Source organism: Protopterus annectens, chromosome 8.part0 (genome assembly GCF_019279795.1).
Source record: "Protopterus annectens isolate FY-2018-M chromosome 8.part0, PAN1.0, whole genome shotgun sequence".
Lineage (NCBI taxonomy): Eukaryota > Metazoa > Chordata > Ceratodontiformes > Protopteridae > Protopterus > Protopterus annectens.
In genome coordinates, this window is record NC_056741.1 from 149,291,569 (window position 1) to 149,315,839 (window position 24,271).

General features: G+C 35.7%; 1 protein-coding gene across 1 annotated transcript in view; it reads right to left on the minus strand.

Annotated features, from left to right (window-relative positions):
- The window catches only part of LOC122808678 (alpha-2-macroglobulin-like), a 2,073,303-nt gene that overhangs the window by 1,086,778 nt on the left and 962,254 nt on the right, over positions 1–24,271 (minus strand). Inside the window, exon 9 of the mRNA XM_044079658.1 lies at positions 22,156–22,237. Within this exon, the coding sequence (XP_043935593.1) occupies positions 22,156–22,237 (82 nt within the window). The remainder of the gene's footprint in view (positions 1–22,155; positions 22,238–24,271) is intronic.

The window sequence follows — 24,271 nt, forward strand, 5'->3', positions numbered from 1 at the left end:
AGGTGGTATTCATACTGCCTAGGGGAAATTTGACCAACATGCCAAGGAAATATCTCTATTTTTTTTTGATAAGTTATGTGATCTTTTACAGCTAAGCTACCACTAAATGAGGCAGATGAGGCCTCAGTTTAGTATCATATGTGAAGGACAGTACACTCGTGGAATGCCACATACCCCTTATGCTACATGCAGTGTCAGTATTAAAAAATTAATTCAAATACCAAGAGTGGAAAAATGAACCACAGGCTTCTGACCCATTGGGACATCAATTATAATACCCTATCCTGCTTAAATATTTACTTAAGGTGTGTTATTTCTCACTGGTATGGTCAAAATTATCTAAATCACATAACAATTAATATAGTAAGATCTAGCATCACAGCACTTTTATTCATTTTTTTCTCTCTCAAGAACAAACCCAGCTGGACCTTTGCACAGTGCTGCACTGAGTCCTTAAGTAGTTAGACAAGTATATAACAACTTTATTTTACATCATAACTGAATGGACAATAGAATAAAAGGCAACCAAGAATGCAGTTTTAGCAAAACAGACTTCTGTCTCCAACATCAGTGACCACATTCTGGCTGACCAACGCACCCAAAAATAAACTAAACTGCATATTTACCATGCAGTCAACTGCAAGCAGTCATAGCAATAGATTATTTTATTAACTGTGCTCCATGAATACTGTAATAATTATTAAGTACTATCACTGAAAAAAAAACAAACAATGGAAAATGCAGTGCACACTGCATATTAAGGCTTATTTATATAATGAATGAAGACTGCTACTGTTCTTCCTGGAATGTGACAGTTAAGCTGCATCAGATATCATAGTATTTCCTGTTACCTCAATTCTACCTTTCAACTTTATTTTGCACAAGGACCTAAAAGGTGCCATCCATAAATATGTTGAAGCTAATTATAACGTGATGCATACAGTATATAAAATTATGTACATATCTATTATATGTATAATTGCACTGCATTTTATGCATATCTTAGCTTGCATTCTGTGCTTATTTTTTCCTCAAGTCCCTCTGACTGGATCTTTTAATGTTGCACTACTTGCATTGAATCTTACTATGTTATAAATTTTGCTATGCAATTATTTTGTATATAATATTGTTGAATGAAACACAGTGATGTATTTTCTGCTTTTTGAGCTTGGGATGTAGCTGAAATGAGTCAACAGACCAATCCACTTACCCAGTGAACAAAAAGTACACAACAGTAAATAAATATAAATGTCATCTTTTGTCACATAACCAGAAAATGAAGAAATCACTATGGGCTTACTGGGGTATAACACTAAAGAAATTATTTAACACTATTACCTTTGTCTATTTGACCATTTCAACAAACTAACCAGACAGACACAAAGCGCTTTCCATAAATTACTGAACAACTTTATTATCACTGTAATGCATACAGTAGCTCAGACTTCATTTGAAAAAATCAAATGGTACATCTCTCTGTGCAGCTTCATACACACTATGGAGGATAGAATTTGTCTATATAAAACATTAGAACATAGTAGGAATTCATAGTATAAATGTATAAAGCAGAAATCACAGCTAAACTGAATCAACTGACCACTCTCTTCTGGGAGACCGACAAGCTGAGAATCTGGCCTGTTTATGTAACTGTCGAGAGGATTTCTCCACAGGAAAAAGGTATATGTAGAAAAAGATGGCTTCACTGAGAATAGTTTATTTTTCCACAGTGAGATAAGTGAGAGATTATAAGGCTGGTATAAGGCTGGTAGCGGCAGTTTTCCTTGATCTTAGTGTGAGTTTCAGCTGTTAGATTACTCCAGATATATATAGATACTAGGATATGAGCCAATGTTAATAGCTAGGGCACATGCCCAAAAAGAAAGACTTTTGCCGCCTTGACATGGTGTGGTGGGTCTTACAATTTGATTGTCCCTTCTTCTTTCAGTAATGGAGGTTATCCATCTTTACTAAGAGAGACGACCCTTGTAAATACTATCTTGAAGAAGTCTTCTCTTGATCCTGATAATCTTGATAACTGCCATCTCTTCTCTAACACTGTTTTATTATTAAGGTTTTTAAGAAGGTTGTTTATTTACAGTCTGATTCAATTATACAAGAGTATCAAGTTCATGATCCATTCCAGAGTGGAGTCTGCATAAGACATAGTACTGAGACAGCCCTTACATGGGTCACAAATTATCTCTTAACAGAAAAGATCAATAATACTATCCTGTTTTGTTTCTTCCTGATTCTCCTCTGCAGTTGCCATGATGGGCCACATCAATCCTTTGAACCATTTGCAGACATACTTTGAGGATTTGGATACTGTTCAAGACTGGTTTGACTCATATCTTTCTGAACATACCCAAAGGACAGCATCTGGTACAAACAACTCATTAATAACTGATTACCATTCTGTGTTCTTTACCTCGGTTTCTCTCAGGGAAAAAAAAATGTCTACAGCAGATTCCTTTGGTAAGTATTTGACATATATACCAAATGGATGAATCTATATCACCCTCCAAACAGGCTTCATGCTAGAAGAATGGGAAGCAGCAACAGTCATTCTCTTTGCACAAGCTCAGAGTGTCAATAGACTCAGTTAATTATAGACTTATAAGCCTGACCAACTTTGTCTGTTAGACTATTGAAGGGATCATTATGGAATTAATAAATAAGAACATAAGTTACCTATAAATTTTCATCTCAAGCCAGTTTGGATTCATCAAGGGCAGAGCTTACCTTTCTAACCTGGTCAACATCTTTGAGAAGGTAAGTGAAGCAATGGATGAGGGCAAATCACCACACAGCATATATCTGTTAGAGTGTGCTCAACAATATACTAAGGTTGAAAGTAACTTTGCTACAAATATGCAACATAAATAAGGTATAAGATAAAGCTTGCTTAAATATAGAAATAGAGTTCAGTAATATGTGATCAGCATCCATACTAAATTACCATGGCTTGGAAAATAAGGAATCTGCTGAATGGACATTTTTCCCTTACAGACTTAAAAACAGGATGTATGCAAGAGCAAAAATGCAAAATCTGCTTTTGAAGAACACTGACGTGTTTTTCAGAATATAAAAAGAATGGACACAATATGTTTCCTTAAACAACAGGACATGTTTATGACACTGACAATGTGTTTCCTCAAAAACATGTTTTTCTGCATGGACAACAGGACACTGTTATCAGCATTGGCATAAGAACAGATGTTCTTATACAAAGATCCAAATAGAATACAGGATGTTCACACTGTCAGAAAAGCTGGCTTCTTATAAAATTCAGCAAAAATGTGACAAGACAGTGTTAAACAAGGAAGCTGAAAAATAATATCATTAAGCCAACAGTTTGCGTCAGCATCTGCAACAATTAGTACTGTTTCTACGGGATGAGCAATTCTCCAAAATAGAATACCAAGAGGAAATGTATATGTTTGTGCATGACTAAAATTGTATATAAAGAGCTGTATGAATCCAGTTATGTTGGGGGTATGGTAGGGAAACATTTGTCCTGAGGTAAATGTTATATCTCACATCATCTGTACTATATGAGTAGTAAAGTTGAAACAGTATTTTAAGCTGCAACAATAGTCTGTTTGGTTTATTATAAAAAGTTATTTGTTACTGCTCTAAAGTTGATGTTGCAAAGTATATTCTCTCATCAGTGTATATTCTGCAAGTTTCTGTATGCAACAGACTGTGAATGCAAATATAACCAGACTTTGAATTTTAGCAGAATCCAGCCAGCAAGACTGAGTGTCTTAAGAAGACCTCAAATCCATCACAGTAAGCAGCACCATATAATCTTTCAATGGCAAGCTAGCCTGCATTTGAACCTAAAATCTGCATTCAAACACAGGGGGAGTGATGGTAAGCCCCGCAGAGGGTCACTTCAGTTAAATTGCAGTAACTAATATTTGTACGTATGTGTAAATCCTAAACAGAAGTATTCCAGTTTATGCAGCTTGCAGTAGTAAAGTTTTTTAGATGTCTACATCCGGAGTGAGACTGAAGTTCAAGTCGCAGTGCCATAACTTCTCTAACAAAAGGTGGATATCTACTAGCATAGCAGTCCGCTGCCTGTTGTGCTTTCCCAGCTTCTCGAGTGACTTTGAAAATTTTTCAGCCATCTGCAACAACAGCCTGATCACCTGTTTTCTTGCTCACTGGTAAGACTTTTTCCTGCATCACATTTTTTTAGTATGGATGCTATCAGGCAGAATTCTAGCAAATGTAAACCAAGTTTTACTCTTAACGTAGCTGAACAACCAGATAAAATATGGAGTAAATTGCAATGTTGGTATACACAACACATTAGTAAGTGTAAAACCTTGTTAGGGCAAGTTGACATACAGGCATTATGTAAGTGGATTGTAACATTTGATTGGTATTTGCAACAAAAAAATGAAGTATATCATAGTAAATGTTTATTGTGTGATTCAAGAGAAACTGCATTTTGTGTAATATGCCATAAAAAATCTTGCATGATATTGCTAAAAAATAGACTGTGCAGACAGATCTGTTCATGATAAAGAATTAATTAAGGGTACACAGTTTCCATTATATCCAGATGTAAAGCAGTTATGTCCTGTCAGTACATTAATCTCTAAATTACAACAGCAGTCAAATCTGTTATTGACAGAGTCCCCTGTAGATCTTGTAACTCCCTTTAAAAATTATGTACAAGCATGGAATGATGCCATGACTACACATACAGATAAGGACAGAAACAAAGCTTATGATACATTGACAGAAGAATTTAATACGTTTTTAAAAGAGAAACAAAGTGAGTTTAAAACGTTCAGAAATGACATCCAAGATCTCTGCCAAAAGTGCATAGGAGCTCTGCAGTCAACAGAGGAATCCAATAACAGGTATCACACATCCCTTAAACACTTACAGGTAGCAATGACAGAGCTTAAACAGCGTCTGAAGGAAAAGGAAGAAGAATTAGATGAATTAACAGAGACTAACCTCCAAAATACTATTTTGATATCCCAGCTTAAGGAAGAGTTAAAAAACACAAAACCAGTCCAAATTATAGAACAGGGACAGGGAACCACTACAGATTTATATACACAGTCTAGATTATTACAGAGTTTACCACAGTGGAATGATAAAAAAGGCATATTTTATAACATGCTTACATTTGAAGAATGGGTGGCATATACAGCAGGATCTGATATATGGACAGATGCATTACTTATATGTTTCTGGATTTTCATTCCCAAATCTTTTAAAACTTTCATTCAAGTAAAACAAAATGATTATCAGTTAAACACTAAATTAGGACATATGACAGCCGTTTTAATGGCATTTACACAAGGGCAACCTCTCACAGCCAAATTATTAGATAATTTTAAAATTACTATCACAGATAAATTAATGGAGCAAAGTGAACATTTTAGACTGGCATTTCAAATCATATATCAAAAAACAGACAGAGACATGGGAAAAAGAGACATACAAAAACAGTTAATACATTGCTTCTTAGAACAAGTCAAAGGGGTTCCAGGGGATATTAAATGTATCTACAAAGAAAATTCTGATACCCTCACTGATATGGTACAAAAACTAATGAGGGGACGGACTATGGCCGATGATGGGACATAATACTCACACCATATCTTTGCATTTGAAGATAATAGTGAGCCATTTGAAGAAATTGGCCAGGTAAAAAACAGGAGAAGGCGAAGGTGATGTGACCAACCACCAACAGAAAGAGCTGTGTCAGCACCACCAGCTCCTGTCTCTATGTTTGTAGCACCAGTATCAAGCACAGGTAATGAGCAAAAGGCACCAACATGCTTCTTTTGTAAAAAAATAGGACATGTTAAGCAAAATTGTGATCATTACAAAACCTGGCACAAAAAGAAGGAAGAACAGGGGGTGTTTCCAAAAAGAGAGCAAACAAATTTACAAGAAAAGTCAGAAAAGCAGGATTATGTACAAAAACCTTACAATATTGGTAAAAACAGTTATAAGAGCCATCAATATACAGGAAAAGGGAAAGTATGCCCGGTAGATTTTCAAACAGTTTCACCTGTAAATCCGAAACATTTGATAGAACAGGCAGAAGGAATATCTAGGCAACAGTTAAAAAAAGAGAATGAAAAACCTAAATATGTAGATCATTCAGACACAGAGGAAGATGACAAGCAAAAACATGAGGTGTGTCATACTGCATTTGATAATAAAGGAGAGGATGAGTGGATTTCCTTACAATAGGGATGTGCCCCACCTACTCTGGTATCTTTCCTGACTACCTTTAAAAAGGATCGAGATGGACGACCACTGATTGATATTTGGGTAGTGGAGTCACTGTGGAAAAATGTCTTAATAGACACAGGAGCAGCAGTATCTGTCACAAACAACAGTTACCAGCAAATCCTATAAAAAAGGTTTGCATTTCAGCATTTAATGGCACAGGATGCTATGCAGTGAGTAGCCAAAATGTGGACATAAAGTTTAGTCAAGAGGGACAGATATGGAAGGGTGCATTTTTAATGCATTCATCTTGCACAAAAACAATTATTGGTATGGACATTCTAGGGCCTTTAGGCATAGTAATTGATTTACCTAATGAAATTCTGTGGATGGGAGACAAACAACAAAGAGAGGAAGAGCAAAATACAGGTTGCTATGCAATCTCTCTACCTGACAAACCTGAAAAGCCTACAGGCTATGTAAATACAGACCGTGAGGATGTATGGAAGCATTTACAACAGAAATTCCCAAATCTATGGTCCAAGGGTCCCAGTGATTGTGGGAAACTAGAAAGCCCAGTAGGATTAGGAAGTGATCAGGACTATATACCACCTTTTCAAAAACAATATCTTATTCCTAGGGAAGCAGAAGAACATATGGAAAATGTATTGCAGAATGGGAAAAAGAAGGGATTATAAAAAAGGGTAACAGTCCTACAAATTCACCAATCTGGCCAGTTAAGAAAAAATATGGTAGTTATTGTCTTGTTATTGATTTACAGAAGGTTAATCAATATACCACTCCTAGAGCACATTTGATTCCAGGAGTCCCAGAGTTGGCTGCACATATTAAGTCACAAAGTAAGTGGTTTGCAGTAACAGATTTAGCAAATGGCTTTTTTGCAGTACCACTCAGGAAAAAAGATTGGCCAAGATTTGCCTTTACATTTAAAAACCAGCAATATGTCATGACAAGGTTACCACAAGGGTTTCAAAACAGTCCAGTTATTTTTCATCAGACAGTAGGATCCATTCTACAACATTTGGAAAAGGATGATTCAGTAATATATTACATTGACAATATTTTAATTCAGTCAGAAACAGCAGAGGAGCATGTACGGCTTCTTAAGAGAGTTTTTCATACTCTACAGCAAGCAGGGTTTAAGGTTAAAAGTGAAAAAAATTCAGTTTATGACACAAAAAGTTAAGTTTCTAGGTACTATTATAAAACCAACAGGAAGGTCTCCTTGCCCTGTACATGTACAAGGCATTTTACAAATGGAAAAGCCACTGACTATAGCAGACTTACATAAATTCATGGCAATCAAGAATTACAATAGGGAATTTATAGAGGATTATGCAGCCGCGGCTGCTCCCCTATACAAAATATTAAAGGAACAAAATAACTCCACCTTTTTAGAGTGGGGATCTCATGAAGAGGAGGCATTTTCGCAGATAAAAATAAAACTAGCACAAGCTACAGAATTAATAGCACCCACACCAAGGTTACCATTTGTGTTACAAGCAGCAGCAGGAAAAAAACACTGTCTGTGGTACTACTACAGGAATGGCCACATGGTAGTGACAACAGAATGGAAAAAAACATTACGCCCAGTCACTTTCTTTAGCAGGAAGATGACTCCAGTGGAATTGGGCTACCATCCATGTATACAGCAGTTATTAGCCATTTACTGGGGTATTAAACAAACTGAATATTTGACCATATTTTCCAGCATTATAGTACAAACACCACATCAAGCTATAAAAGGTCTGATAGACAATTTTGAAATGAATAAAATTACAGATGGTATTAGTCAGGCAGTCTTTGCAAAATGGATGGCACTTTTTGGAATGAAAACTGTTACTATACAGACAGGGGACAAATACTACTTGTCAAATCCACATGGGATATGAAGGAAAACAGCATAACTGTTTAGAAAAGATAATGTCACCTGAGGTGCAATTTTTAGCATCTGATTTTGATAACTTTAAGCCATCCATCTTTGTGGATGGAGCATGATATTGGGACCAAGGCAGATGCTGAACAGGATTTGTCATAGTTCCAGAGAATCCACAAATGGGTTCTCCTGAACTAATCATGTTACCAGGGCATATGTCAGCTCAAAGAGCTGAACTGGACGCAGTACTGTATGTGCTAAAGTATTACAATCCTATTAACATTTTTTCAGATAATGCTTACGTAGTAAATTCTTTAAGACTACATGAAAATGGAAAAGAACTTCCAGAATATGAGTATGCCAGTGTAGAAGTTAGTGTCTTAAAAGAGTTAGATAAAGAGTCAATACAGAAAGACCTTGTAAATGTACAAAAACAACAGGGCTTAAAAGAAGAAACCGATCAATGCAGATTGGAAGGTATAACACCAAAGGAGTACTATGCATACACTACCTCCAAAGGGTTACAGTTGCCATATGTACCATTTCAGTTGGCACGCCAGTTGGTCAAGTTAAGTCACCAAATACTGGGCCATATAGGAACTGATAAGTTATAGGCAGTTGTAAAAGAAAAGTATTGGAACCCAAATTTAAAAAAGGTCTGTAAACTGATTATAGAAGAATGTTTAATCTGTCTGCAGGTAAATGCAAAAAGCAAAAGGCCTCAGTTACATCGAGTACAGCCAGCGGATGGGCCATGGTATGCAGTTTAAATAGATTATGCAGGTCCATTACCAACAACTAAGGGAGGTTACAGGTATCTACTAGTAGTAGTGGACGTCTTTTCAAAATGGGTAGAAGCAATTCCTACCAAAACCATGACAGCAAAGGGAACAGCAGAAGCCTTATGAAAAAATATTTTCTATCATTGGGGATGGCCACGGGACACAGAGTCAGACAATGGCCCACAGTTTGTTAGTGATCTCATTAAACAAATGTGTAATTTGTTAGGCATACAGCAAAGGTTTCATGTACCATACCATCCACAATCTAATGGCATTGTAGAACGTATGAATCGGACGTTAAAAGAACGTCTAAAAAAGGCATGCTCGGAAAAGGGCAATACATGGGTACATCATCTGCCTGGTATTTTAATGGGTATTCGAGCAACACCAAACAGCAAAACAGGTATTTCCCCATATGAAATAATGACAGGCTGCAAAATGCCCATACAATTACCATTTGATCCAGATTTACCTAATGGCAGGCCCATGCTAGAAATCAGCAAACATCAGGAATGGCTAAAACAGCTTACTAGTATATGTGACTATAATGCAAGGGAGCAAGCGTTCCATCTATGGAAAAAGGTGCCAATATTACTAGCTGAAGAAAACCTTCCCTGTGGAACCAAAGTATTGGTAAAAACATTCCAAATGGAAGGACCATGGGCTAGCAATTGGCAAGGCCCTTTTGAAGTAGTGGAACAAATTGGACCATTAGTGTACAAAATCAAAGGAAAAAAGAAAAACAGAACAATGTTGGTACATAAAGATCAACTAAGAATGATCAAAAATAGTGAGCAATGTAAATCTGATTAAATGTATTCTCTTGTAGGTTTCCAACAGAGAAAACCATAATGAAATTGACATGGTTTAAAGTGCATCCTTTTGGAAATCCAGTTTCGGATGACCAAAGGCAAAATGATTCAACAATGGAATTTCTATTTAAAGGATTTTTTTTAAATTGATAATAGCTATCATACTAACTATTATTGTATTACTTAGTGTTAAATTATATTTACAACCTGTTAATCAAACTGTAAAGTTACATAAGAGAGAGAGTAAAGAAATGTGGAAAAATGAACAAGATTGGTCACCATCTTTTAACATTTTTTTAGCAAGACAATGTTGGTATGCAAAAAGCATGAATGTTTCTAATTGTTGGGTATGTAGTTTAATACCAAAAATAACAGGGGTAATGCCTTTAATACCTATTCCACTAAATTCTCTTAGTAGTTGGAGGGTATTAATAAATGAAACAGGAGATCAAGTTATAAATGTACAATTACGTAAAGCAAGAGTACAGTTATCTGCTATAGTGCAGGGGATCACATGTTTTCAACAAAATGGAATTGTTCCAGTGGGTAATAGCAATTGTATTCAAACAACTGAAATGATAAATTTTCACAACCACATACCAGTACTTGGAGTATTTTCTCACGGTTTTCCTATTTTAATACCAATTAAGGGTCAGTTAATATTAAGTGACACAGCAGTATTTCATTTTTCACAAAATGATAAAAATGAGTGTAAAACCAATATTACATGTTGGCGAAGTCAAACAGATAAAAACTTTAAAGTTGTACATGATAAAACTCCTACTATGGGGCAAGTAAATGGCAGTCTGGTAAATAGCAGTGTTGCTCTATCAGATGGGTTATATTACATCTGTGGTAAATATGCTTATAAATGGTTAACAAAGGGATGGGATGACACCTGTTATATAGGATTAGTGGTACCAGCAATGCATCATGTAAAAGAGTTACCAAAAAGGAAACATTAGAAATGTAAAAAAGAAAAGGGATATATTACCTGTGATTGAAAGTCCAGAAAATCCAGGAGAAACCTTAGATACATCACGTATATATCATCAAAATCTTGATTATATTAAATTAAAAGATATGGATTTAGGAGATGATGTAATCTCTGGAGCAGGTATTTTCCCTTGGTATGGGGCTGCAAAAGCCATCTGGGAGCTGAGAAAACTATCTAAACTAGTTGGGGTATTGGCAAATGCCACTTTCAGTGCAGTCCTTGACATTACTGTCGAAATGACAGCAATACGAACTATGGTTTTGCAAAATCGAATGGCATTAGATTACATATTAGCATCCCAAGGGGGTACATGTGCTTTAATAGGAGAACAATGTTGTACATTTATTCCAGGCAAAACAGAATCTGTAAAAGCACATTTAGAAGTGATTGCACAAGTGTCTCAACATACTACAAAAAACTGGAATGATGACTGGAGTTAATGGTTTAGTAATCTATTTACAGGATGGACAGGAAAAAAATCACTGTATTTTTAATTTCTTTTATTGTTATTGTAATGCTTAGTTGCATATTATTTACATGTATTAAAGTCTGCTTAGCAAAAGCTAGTCAAGTTACTGTTAATTGTCATAATGTGAAAGTATTATCAAATGCTGAATTTATTTCCCTAGTTTAAAATAAAAAAGAGGGAATTGTTAGAGTGTGCTCAACAATATACTAAGGTTGAAAGTAACTTTGCTACAAATACGCAACATAAATAAGGTATAAGATAAAGCTTACTTAGATGTAGAAATATAGTTTAATAATATGTGATCAGCATCCATGCTAAATTACCATGGCTTGGAAAATAAGGAATCTGCTGAATGGACATTTTTCCCTTACAGACTTAAAAACAGGATGTATGCAAAAGCAAAAATGCAAAATCTGCTTTTAAAGAACACTGACATGTTTTTCTGCATATAAAAAGAATGGACACAATATGTTTCCTTAAACAACAGGACATGTTTATGAGACTGTGAAAATGTGTTTCCTCAAAAACATGTTTTTCTGCATGGACAACAGGACACTGTTATCAGCACTAGCACAAGAACAGATGTTCTTATACAAAGATAAAAGCCAGCAACTGTGAGCTGTAAAACTTGATTTAATGTATTATAAAAAAACACATAGACAGACCGGTTTCGGCTAAGGCATTTACCTAGCCTTCGTCAGTGTAAAAATACAAAACTTGCTGAAAGGTTCTTATATAATAAAGCTTAATTCATGACAAAGTTTCATTGGTGAGCTCATGAATATGTATACATATATTCATAAATATTCATTGAGACCAGGCTGAAATAAAGCACCCAATTTAACAATCCATTTTTTCTCTTTTGCATTCAGTTTGGTATGCCATCCTGATTTGTTAGTTCTGTCCCCTATTATTTTATCAATTACAATGAAGTGAAAACTAGCTGTAGTATGTTTGAGGGTATGTTTATATAAAGCATTATTTGGCCGTTTGCACTTGACATCACTGAGATGTTCTGATATACGTAATTTGAAAGGTCTGGATGTTTGACCAATATAAAATGTGTGACAGCTACAAGAGGCCATATATATAACCCAGTCTGTATTACAGTTTGCAAAGAACTGAATATCATATATATTGCTTGTATTATTGCTAGAAAAGTGTTTTGTTTTTAAAACAAATTTGCAATTAGTACAATGTCCACAGGGCATACAGCCCACAAGTTTGTCACCTCGTATAGAGGTTTGAATCGTGCAAATTTTTAGATTCTGAATGATGTTTATAATGATTAAAATGTGCTGCCAAATTTTTGTCTTTTCTGAATGAAAAAAGACATGTTTCAGATAAATGTTGAGACAAAACAGTGTCTGCTAAGAGAATGTTCCAATGACTGTTGATGGCATCAATCAATTTATTAGTATTTCTGCCATATGTAGTGGTGAATCTTAAAGTGTTAGTATTTGTATGAGTTTTCTTTTTGTATCTGAGGAGGTCATCCCTATTGAGTTGTGATGCATAATTGCTAGCAGTAATGACATGACCCATGTTATAACCTCTTTCTTTAAACCTGTCAATTATATCATGATGAAAAACATGAAATGTATTATCATCTGAACAAATGCGTCTCATTCTGATAAATTGTGACTTAGGGATATTTTTGGCTATATGTTTTGGATGAAAGCTGGATGCGTGTAGTAGGGTGTTGTATTCTGGATGTTTCCTAAATACCTGTGTACTGAAGGTGTTATCTATATTCCTAGTTATCAGTACATCTAGGTAGGTAATCTTATGATGATCAAAATTCATCGTAAAATGTAGACCCCATTTGTTGTCATTGAGATAATCAACAAATTCCTGCAAGTATTCAACATCAGACCTCCACACCATCCAGCAGTCATCCAAATACCTACGCCAAATATCAATCTCAGTTAAGTAGAGAGATTATGTGCATCATCATAGATGATTTGCTCCTCAATATATGCCATATATAAATCTGCATATATTGGGGCAAAAGATGCACCCATAGCAGTACCTCGTATTTGAAGGTAACATTGTTTCCCATAGTAAAACACATTCTTGGTGAGAACATGTTCAGTGAGATATATAAGGAAAGTATTGAATCCAGGTTTATAAAGTTGTGATTTGTATAACCAATATTCAATGACATCTAAACCTGCCCAATGTAGTATGTTAGTGTATAATGCACTAATATCCAGGGTGCAAAACCACCAATCATCTTCTATTTGCATATCATTTATGATGCCCAAAAATTCTGTGGTATCTTGGATCCGTGATCTTACCCACTTAAGCAAAGGTTTGAGATATTTAGTTAAAAACTCGGAAAGAGGTTCAGTAAGAGAGCCATTTCCAGCCACAATTGGTCTGCCTGGTGGATGCAAAGGATCTTTATGGATTTTGGGCAAAAAATAAATGTATTGACTGGCCAGATCAATAATTGTAAGATGGTTTAGGGTATTAGATGAAATGATGCCATTCTCCATTGCTGAGTTTAAAAATGTGTCTATTTGTTTTTTAAACATGGATGTCGTATCTAAAGGCATTTTCATGTAATATCTAGCATTATCCAGCTGTCTATGGGCCTCAGCATCGTAATCTATCCAGTTCATAACCACCACAGCACCACCCTTGTCAGCAGATATGATTACCAGCTCTTTGTTATCAGTAAGGTCTTGTAAACTGTTCAAATCATTCTGAGAAATGTTGGTCAGCATAGGTGGGATCATATTGGAAGTGGAATGTAGATCTTTGAGAACACTATGTTGAAAAAGACTTACACTGGGATGCATGGGTGGAACAAAGGTGGATTTATGGTATCTGAAGTTGTCAGCTGACTGATCATGCTGTTGTTTGTCCTGAAAATGCAACTTAAGATTAATCAATCTGCAAAATGCTGTGACATCTTGTGAAAAATATCTTCAGACACAAAAAAATGGGAATAAAAGAAAGGCCTTTATTCAACAGAGCAATTTGTGATTCAGATAGTGATGCATCAGAAATGTTTAAAACATTGGTATTGGCATGTACATTTATTTTGTTGGTCAATAATTCCATAAGATTTTCCAAACTTTTGACCTTTCCGATGTTTCCTGCCTCCCCTCCTATATGGCCTAAAGGGGCTCCACTGTTGTTACGTTTGGGGGTGGGGGAGTCTGTGGTGTGTTGTATGTCTAAATCAGTGCCAGATGAGGACTCACCCACTGATGAGTCAGTTAAAGTATTACATTTTTTAAGAATGGACCTTGGACGTTTCCGTTTTGGGGTGACACTGGTTTTCTGATAGCTACCTTCAAACTTCACATGTCTGGATTGTCTGAAAGGTTGACCTTTCTCATAATCAGTTAAATCTCTTTGGAATTTCTTGAGCATTCTTTCTTTTAGTTGGTTTTCAAAATTAAGCAAATCTGAACTTCATTTGGACAAAAAAGTAGAAAAAAATAATTGGTCTTTGTGTTTATAACAATCATCACATAATTTACTAACCACAAGTGTCTCTTTCTCGATAGTGCATTCATAATAGTTAGCTAATGTTTCTACGAATTTCATAGAACAATTTTGTTGTGTAAGAGCCCATTCGTTAGTTAGCTGTTCATCAGGCTCAGTTACTAGAGGCTGTGGTGGTTATGAACTAGATAGATTACGATGCTGAGGCCCAAAGACAGCTGCATGATGCTAGATATTACACGAAAATGCCTTTAGATCTGACATCCATGTTTAAAAAACAAATAGACACATTTTTAAACTCAGCAATGGAGAATGGCATCATTTCATCTAATACCCTAAACCATCTTACAATTACTGATCCGGCCAGTCAATACATTTATTTTTTTCCCAAAATCTATAAAGATCCTTTGCATCCACCAGGCAGACCAATTGTGGCTGGAAATGGTTCTCTTACTGAACCTCTTTCCAAGTTTTTAACTAAATATCTCAAACCTTTGATTACGTGGGTAAGATCACGGATCCAAGATACCACAGAATTTTTGGGCATCATAAATGATATGCAAATCGAAGATGATTGGTGGCTTTGCACCTTGGATGTTAGTGCAATATACACTAACATACCACATTGGGCAGGTTTAGATGCCATTGAATATTGGTTATACAAATCACAACTTTATAAACCTGGATTCAATACTTTCCTTATATGTCTCACTGAACATGTTCTCACCAAGAATGTGTTTTACTATGGGAAACAATGTTACCTCCAAATACGAGGTACTGCTATGGGTGCATCTTTTGCCCCAATATATGCAGATTTATATATGGCATATATTGAGGAACAAATCATCTATGATAATGCACACAATCTCTACTTAACTGAGATGGATATTTGGCGTAGGTATTTGGATGACTGCTGGATGGTGTGGAGGTCTGATGTTGAATACTTGCAGGAATTTGTTGATTATCTCAATGACAAACAAATGGGGTCTACATTTTACGATGAATTTTGATCAACATAAGATTACCTACCTAGATGTACTGATAACTAGGAAGATAGATAACACCTTCAGTACACAGGTATTTAGGAAACATCCAGAATACAACACCCTACTACACGCATCCAGCTTTCATCCAAAACATATAGCCAAAAATATCCCTAAGTCACAATTTATCAGAATGAGACGCATTTGTTCAGATGATAATACATTTCATGTTTTTTTGTCATGATATGATTGACAGGTTTAAGGAAAGAGGTTATAACATGGGTCATGTTATTACTGCTAGCAATTATGCATCACAACTTAATAGGGATGACCTCCTCGGATACAAAAAGAAAACTCATACAAATACTAACACTATAAGATTCACCACTATGTATGGCAGAAATACTAATAAATTGATTGATGCCATCAACAGACATTGGAACATTCTCTTAGCAGACACAGTTTTGTCTCAGCATTTATCTGAAACATGTATTTTTCATTCAGAAAAGGCAAAAATTTGGCAGCACATTTTAATCATTACAAACATCATTCAGAATCTAAAAATTTGCACATGATTCAAACCTCTATACTAGGTGACAAACTTGTGGGCTGTATGCCCTGTGGACATTGTACTAATCGCAAATTTGTTTTAAAAACAAAACACTTTTCTAGCAATAATACAAGCAATATATATGATATTCAGTTCTTTGCAAACTGTAATACAGACTGGGTTATATATATGGCCTCTTGTAGCTGTCATGCATTTCATATTGGTCACGCATTTTATATTGGTCAAACATCCAGACCTTTCAAATTACGTATATCAGAACATCTCAGCGATGTCAAGTGCAAATGGCCAAATAATGCTTTATATAAACATACCCTCAAACATACTACAGCTAGTTTTCACTTCATTGTTATTGATAAAATAATAGGGGACAGAACTAACAAATCAGGATGGCATACCAAACTGAATGCAAAAGAGAAAAAATGGATTGTTAAATTGAGTGTTTTATTTCAGCCTGGTCTCAATGAATATTTATGAATATATGTATACATATTCATGAGCTCACCAATGAAACTTTGTCATGAATTAAGCTTTATTATATAAGAACCTTTCAGCAAGTTTTGTATTTTTACACTGATGAAGGCTAGGTAAATGCCTTAGCCGAAACCGGTCTGTCTATGTAGTTCTTTATAATACATTAAATCAAGTTTTACAGCTCACAGTTGCTGGCTTTTTCTTTTTTGAATATGTTATGTCATTAGCCGTGCATTTGCCTCCGTGCAGGGGAAGCTTTTTTCTTATACAAAGATCCAAATAGAATACAGGATGTTCACACTGTCAGAAAAGCTGGCTTCTTATAAAATTCAGCAAAAATGTGACAAGACATTGTTAAACAAGGAAGCTGAAAAATAATATCATTACGTCAGCAGTTTGCATCAGCATCTGCAACAATTAGTACTGTTTCTACAGGATGAGCAATTCTCCAAAATAGAATACCAAGAGGAAATGTATATGTTTGTGCATGACTAAAATTGTATATAAAGAGCTGTATGAATCCAGTTATATTGGGGGTATGGTAGGGACACATTTGTCCTGAGGTAAATGTTATATCTCTCACATCATCTGTACTACATGAGAAGTAAAGTTGAAACAGTACTTTAAGCTGCAATGTTAGTCCGTTTGGTTTATTATAAAAAGTTATTTGTTACTGCTTTAAAGTTGATGCTGCAAAGTATATTCTCTCATCAGTGTATATTCTGCAAGTTTCTGTGTGCAACAGACTGTGAATGCAAATATAACCAGACTTTGAATTTTAGCAGAATCCAGCCAGCAAGACTGAGTGTCTTAAGAAGACTTCAAATCCATCACAGTAAGCAGCACCATATAATTTTTCAATATCTAGGCTTCACAAAGGCATTCAACACTATCTCACACCTGAGTATCATAGATACATTCTCCCAACTAAATACAACCCCTATGTAACTCAATGGATAGCAAATTGTCTCACAAACAGAATTCAGGAAATTATGGTGGGTGGCAGCTGGCACAGAGAGTTAAGGTTGTGAGATGTAGTTCCTGTGGTAACATTTGATTTCCTTAGCCATTATTTGCCTACTGTGTATTCCAGAGCAAGTCACTTGATTCGGGGCAACTGGGAATTTAGTCTGCTGCACTGCAAGCCTAGTCACTAACTATGAACCTATGGCTCTGCCTCCTCGAAAAGAATTGAGAATAGTTTATTTTCCCACAGTGAACTAAGTGGGAGATTATACGGTTGGTGCAGGCAGTTTCCCTTGGTCTTGGTCTTAGTTCAGCCCTTGGGTCACTCCTCTTTGGCATTTACTCCTTGGAGGTCAAAGCAAATGTTTAGACTTTATGGCTGATCACGTTTGCAAACTGCAGACTTGCTGTCATCATAAATTGCCCAGAGAACAAAAACCCTCCAAGAGGGCCTTTTCTAAATGAATAGCTGTTGACAAAACCATGGTCTAAAACTAAATGCCAAGAAATGTATAATCACATCCTTTTGCAAGTATTACTTCCTTCATAATTATCACACTGCCAACACCCCCCTGAAAGTTGATACCATAATTAAGGGTATGGGAACCAGTGCTGACAATTAACTTTCCTTTGATCACCACATATTCACTATTGAAAGGAAGTTATTTTTCATTGTCCAGCTTATATCTAAATGTATGGTGTCTAGGTACAAGGATATAATTATTCCACTGTACTCAGCTTTCGTCAGACCAATCAGTGTGTATAATGTCCTATTTGGTATGTACCTGTCCAAACACTTGTCACAACTGGAGTAATCACTACACTTTTTCATTAAAAAAAATCAAGGACCTAAATCACAAAAATCACAAAACTATAAAGGTTATCTGCAGATTATCTAAAATCCTTACCTTTTTCTCCGTTTCATACAGGCATCTAAGACGAGACTTTTGCTCTACTATAAAGCCTTAGTCAGACCTATTACAAATTAGCATGAACACCTGGGTACTCAAGGGATCTCAATCTCTTCTGAAACATTGAACATTTTGGAGGAATAAATATGTATCACACAGAATACCTCCTCTATGGAACTGTTTTACAGTCTATATAAAGCAAGGTACTTCTCTTACTCTATTCAAATATAATTTGGATGAATGAATGAAAAGCCACAGGTTCACCTCTAGTTTAGCACCATTGTCCCTCATGGATAGGGGCAACAAGTAAATGTCCAAACATATCCTTGTTCTGTCTGCCTCTGAGTTATTCAAATGCAAAATATAAGGGCTAAAACCTACAATGGGAATGGAAGCTAGGCTTCTTAAGATCTTCACACATCAATAGCTAGTAAGTACCTATGAACCTGTGGACTGTAATCATCTGAGACTTAATAATTCCAGGATAGATGACATGGATTTTCAAGCCACTTTAAGAAACATAAGCTATCTGCCTTTAAAGTCTACAGTAATTTATAGTGCTTATAAGCTGAACTTTGTGAATAAGGTGAAAAAGCTTGGTGAAGCCTTCAATAAAAGAATGACACTCAATAATGTTATCTAACATCATCTCATGTTACTTCCATTTAAAAAATTGGCTGCACCATCTACATTCTCCATCTTCAGGACTTTTCTGTTGTTGAGCATGCCCTGGTTTATTTATTCTCAGCCAATGAAACTCCCTCTATTTATATATCATACTAAACTTGACTGACTGCAGAAGGCACAGACTTATGCAGCCAGATTGCTTACAGGCACTTCTAATTGCCTTGCTTTAACTGTGATTCTGCACTGATTACCAAATTTGGTATCATAACTCCCTTAAAAAAGGTAAGTGGTGCTGCTTCTAAACCTACAAAGTCTGGATCCCCCATATCTGAAGGGGGTTTCCGTAGATAGTCTGAGGGCTAGAACTGCAGTATTTGTAGCAGTGTAACCGAAGGGGTCTATATTAGAAGAACAAGCATTTAAAATGTCGAACGCATCTTTGCCAACACATATTTAACGATTTAACAAATAAATGAACACTGACATGGTTGGGACTCACATAATCAAAATGTTTTAGTTGGTCAACACCGTTCCCCTAGTGCCACGGTGAATATTAACGTAAAATACTGTCAAATCTTAATATACACCCTAAACCCATGCTACACCTGTTTTTGTTAATTCAGTACATTAAACAACCATTCTCCTAGTGCTGCAGTGAATATTAACGTAAAATGCTGTCAAATCTTAATATACACCCTAAACCCATGCTACACCTGTGTTTATTAATTTAGTACATGAAACAACCTGAAGAATTCATGAAATAGTGTTATAGGAACTTGAACTAAACACAACCTAGTAGACTGGCTTTAATAACTATCTTACTTGACTGGTAATTATGAAGGAATTTAAAATAAATGTCTGTAATTGTATATATATTACAGTCACTAAAGTTGCTATATACATTTACTTACATAAATATGCACTAGTCTTTCAGTTTATTTCCTTTATTTGCGGTAAATAAACTAAAATATGTACAATATAAATGTGGTTACGTCACATGTTGCTTTGCGTCTGTTGGACAACTATGAGAATTCGAACTGTACGTTTTAGAGCTTTAGAGCTTTCGCTGATTATACATTTTGCTAAATATGTGCCGATAAAGACACATTCAACATTTTAAATGTTCGTTCTTCTAATATAGACCCTAACTGAAGGTGGGTGAATATATATTTTAAATCAGAGAATGTGTTATCTGTGTGTATTCCCCTTTCTCTGAGGTTATGCAATTTTAGATTTACTATGTGTAAGTATCAGGAAGGTCTGAGGAAGTGTCCCCCCAGACTGGGGATGCAAAGACTGCAAAGACTTGACATGTGTAACAGCATCTTTTGAAACTTACTGTTATTTGCTTTAATTACACTCAATTTTTGAGTGGTTAGAACTTGCAAGATGTACGTCTAATAAGGATTCATATGAAGAAGCTCCTTCCCCCAGATGTCTCTGTTACTCCTTTGTATTCCTCATTTTTGGCATGGTCAGAGGATCCCAGAATGCACCTAGTGACTTCCAAAGCTCTTTTTGTTTTTTTGATATTCATCATCTCATCTCTGAAAGTTCCTACTGTGGCTGGTTTTAAAGCCTGTATTTTTCACTGGCGTACAATTTCCATGATTATTTTAATTTATTATCCATATGCACAATGTATAGAACTATTGGCATATGTGTGCATTATGTTCCATTTGTTTTACATTAATGGGGCTTAGGCTCAAGCACTTTAATAAGCCTGTTTATGAATTTGTGCTTCTGAATTAATATGATTTGTGTCTGTATAATCAAGAGGTAGCTGGTGTCCAAGGCCTTGGAAGTGCATACTATTCAAAATCCTTCTATGCACACAAAAAGTTCACTATATATAGCAGGTAGCTGCCTTTTAGAGTTTGTTTATGGGCATCCTGTGCACACAGAATGTTCATTGTATACAGTATGTAACTACCTTGTAGAGTTTGTTTATGGCCATCTTGTGCTCACAGAATGTTCACTGTATATAGTAAATAACTACCTTCTATGGTTTGTTTATGGTCAGCCTTTGCACACAAAATGTTTACAGTATATAGTCAGTAACTACATTTTAAAGTTTGTTTATGGCCACTGTATGTGTCTGGTTTATGTTTCATCTCCTTACAACAAGTTGCACATGTATTTTGCTACATACACTGGTTTAGAGAAGCCAGAGTATTACTACTAATACTAAGAAGACTGGTTTAAGTATTATTACTAATACTAAGAAGACTGTTTTTGGAGGTCTATAGATAACACTATTAAACTGTATAAAACAAAGAGACTACAGAAATAATATGACTCCATTATGATGTTTACTGAAATATTTAATAGTTCTGATATCAGTTTTGAACATCAAAGGTTCATATAGCCTTTCTACAAGGATGCATTTATTTTCTGTTATATGATACATTATCACTAGACACTATATTCTTACAGTAAATACATCTTTCTGGCATGAGCATCAGAAGATTCTCAGACAATGACACCTAATATCAGCATTGACGGATTCTCAGGAAATCACTGGATGAAAGAAATTTCTGCTGAAACAATCTTTAATCATGCCTCATATAATCAATAATTTAATAGATAATAAACTGCGGCGGTGGTGCTGCGGTAGCGTTGTCGCCTCACAGTAAGACGTTGTCCTGTTCGATTCTCAGCTAGAGCGTCTTCTGTGTGGAGACATGCGTGAATGGATGTACCTTTGTTGAAGGCTGTGCGTCAGGGCCGGCAACTCGGCACATAAAACTCTACTGCCAATCATTAGCAGACTGGAGTTCCGCTGTGGCGACCCCTAACCGGGAAAAACCGAAAGACGCAACAACATAAGGAAACAACAGAAAATAACTTATTAACACTGGATAATATTAAAAGTAGACTGAGAAATTCCACCTATACCACAGACATGGAACAAAATTAGTGAAATATATATCAAATAACCCCCTATATTTTTGTCATGTATACAGAATGAATACTATTTTTAGTTGAACTTACCAAGTGTTACCTGTGGGGTCTATGTGGCCAAATGCACTGTAAGAACCATCGTTGTGCTTATAGAGCAATTCTCTTTGGTATCCTACGAAACAAAAAGGGATAGTGTAAATATTAATTTTCCTTCACATAGTCTGTATCCAACAATTAGAATCTCGCTTGTGTTCAAATTAGACAAAAACAAATGAAAGACAAGAAAACTGATGGATTCTTGGTACAGGATAATATAAAAACATAATTTTAAAGTTTATAACATATTCTTAGCGTACTCTACTGACAGGCTTAATATAATAATTTATGATTACACAGCTTTAATATTTACTGGTTCAGTCTGTCCAGAATTGCATTGTCATTGTTTTAATACACCAGATATGTAGCACGTATAAAGAGTAAATTTTAAGATAATGCATCATCTTTAATGCTGCTTCCAAAGATCCTTTAAGTGTTTTATAGAAGCAATGAAAATACATAGAAACAGCCTATACCTCTACAGTCTGCATTCTCATAACACTATATTAATGACTACATAAATGTATGAGTAAAAGGTCAAAGAACAATCTACCTTTCTCATGTTTCTGCAGAAATGTAGTACTATTTAATTGAAAGTCATACAATCTTCAGTGATATTAAATAAGTGATTGCACTATATACAAGCCAGTAATTATACATAATGTGACACTGCCAACCCAGTTATCTGGAATTTTGTAAATAATTCTATGTCATTTGTGAATATTGATATGATTTATACAGAACTTTATGTACTGAGCTTCAATAATGTAACCACAGCATACCCTGCTGGAATATAGAAGATTAACTTACAAAACTTCAAGAAAATAAGTTGAAATTAAGTGCTTTACGATTGTGCTATTAACAATTAGTTTCAGTTCAATCACAGACACAATGTCTAGAGCTAGAAGTTTTTCTATTGTCTTGAAAGAAAAGTAATTATTAGGGTTAAAATGTAAAGTGTTTTATTGTTTTACTGCTTCCAGTTATGAGCAAAGATCTGAGAGATATGAATTTTTAACACAAAGATGTTAAAATTCTGTTAAATTTCTGCTTAGCCTGGGAACTGAAGTCAGGTGACAAAGAGTGATGTCATTTAAGATAACCCAGCAGTAAAATGTGATATTAATTTAAGAACTTTCTCAGAAAGAGACTATGCATTTTGTATTTTGTCTTGGACCTAGCAAGAACATCCACTCATCATCATCTGCACCTGTCTGGCTCTGTAAGTAAGTTCTTAGGTCATAGTATCTCTCTTAGATATAGGCAGGAATATTAGATGTTTTCTGTATTTATCTGAGACTGTCCTGCAATGTTGTTTTAAAATATTTCATGTGATTTTGAACTCTGAAGCCACTGTGTTGAGTTACTGAGTATTGTCTTGTTTGTTTATTATTTATTATTAAATATATTTCAACCTATCTTTGCGGCTGAAATTTGTGAGACATATTTAAGCTCTTAGAGTACTTGCATATGTATTTGGTGACACTGTACAGGTCACTCTTTAATAGCCTTGTTCTTGGTCAACGTTACCATTTGGATAATAGTGACATTACACAGTAGAATTGGACACCCTTTGTAAGGGCCTTATAGTAGGTGATGGCAGTGGAAACTACCTTATAGTCTAGGAAGAAGGGGTCATAGCCAGCCTACCCAGGTGTGTGCCTTTGTTTAGAAACCAAATCTCAAAGTGTGTGTGCATGTGTCAGCTACTTGGGCAGGCACCTGAAGCACTGATTGGACAGAGAGGGTGCTGGAGGTCTTGGCATGGTCCCTCAGCTGAGATCTTAACCTTTTAGCTGTGCCAGTGGAAATTCTTATCGGGAATCTGGAGAAAGAGGCAGAAACCAGCCCCAGACTGACTGTGATCTCTGCATGCTCTTAAGGTAAATTGCAAGTGTGTGTGTGTGTGTGTGTGTGTGTGTGTGTGTGTGTGTGTGTGTGTGTGTGTGTCTGTGTGTGTGTGTGTGTGTGTGTGTGTGTGTGTGTGTGTGTGTGTGTGTGTGTGTGTGTGTACTTGATATCCTCCCATTGTGTACGTCCATCACTGTTGCCAGTGGTAAGGACTGAGGCTCCTTGATTACTGGACCAGTGCAGGGGTGTCACATATTAA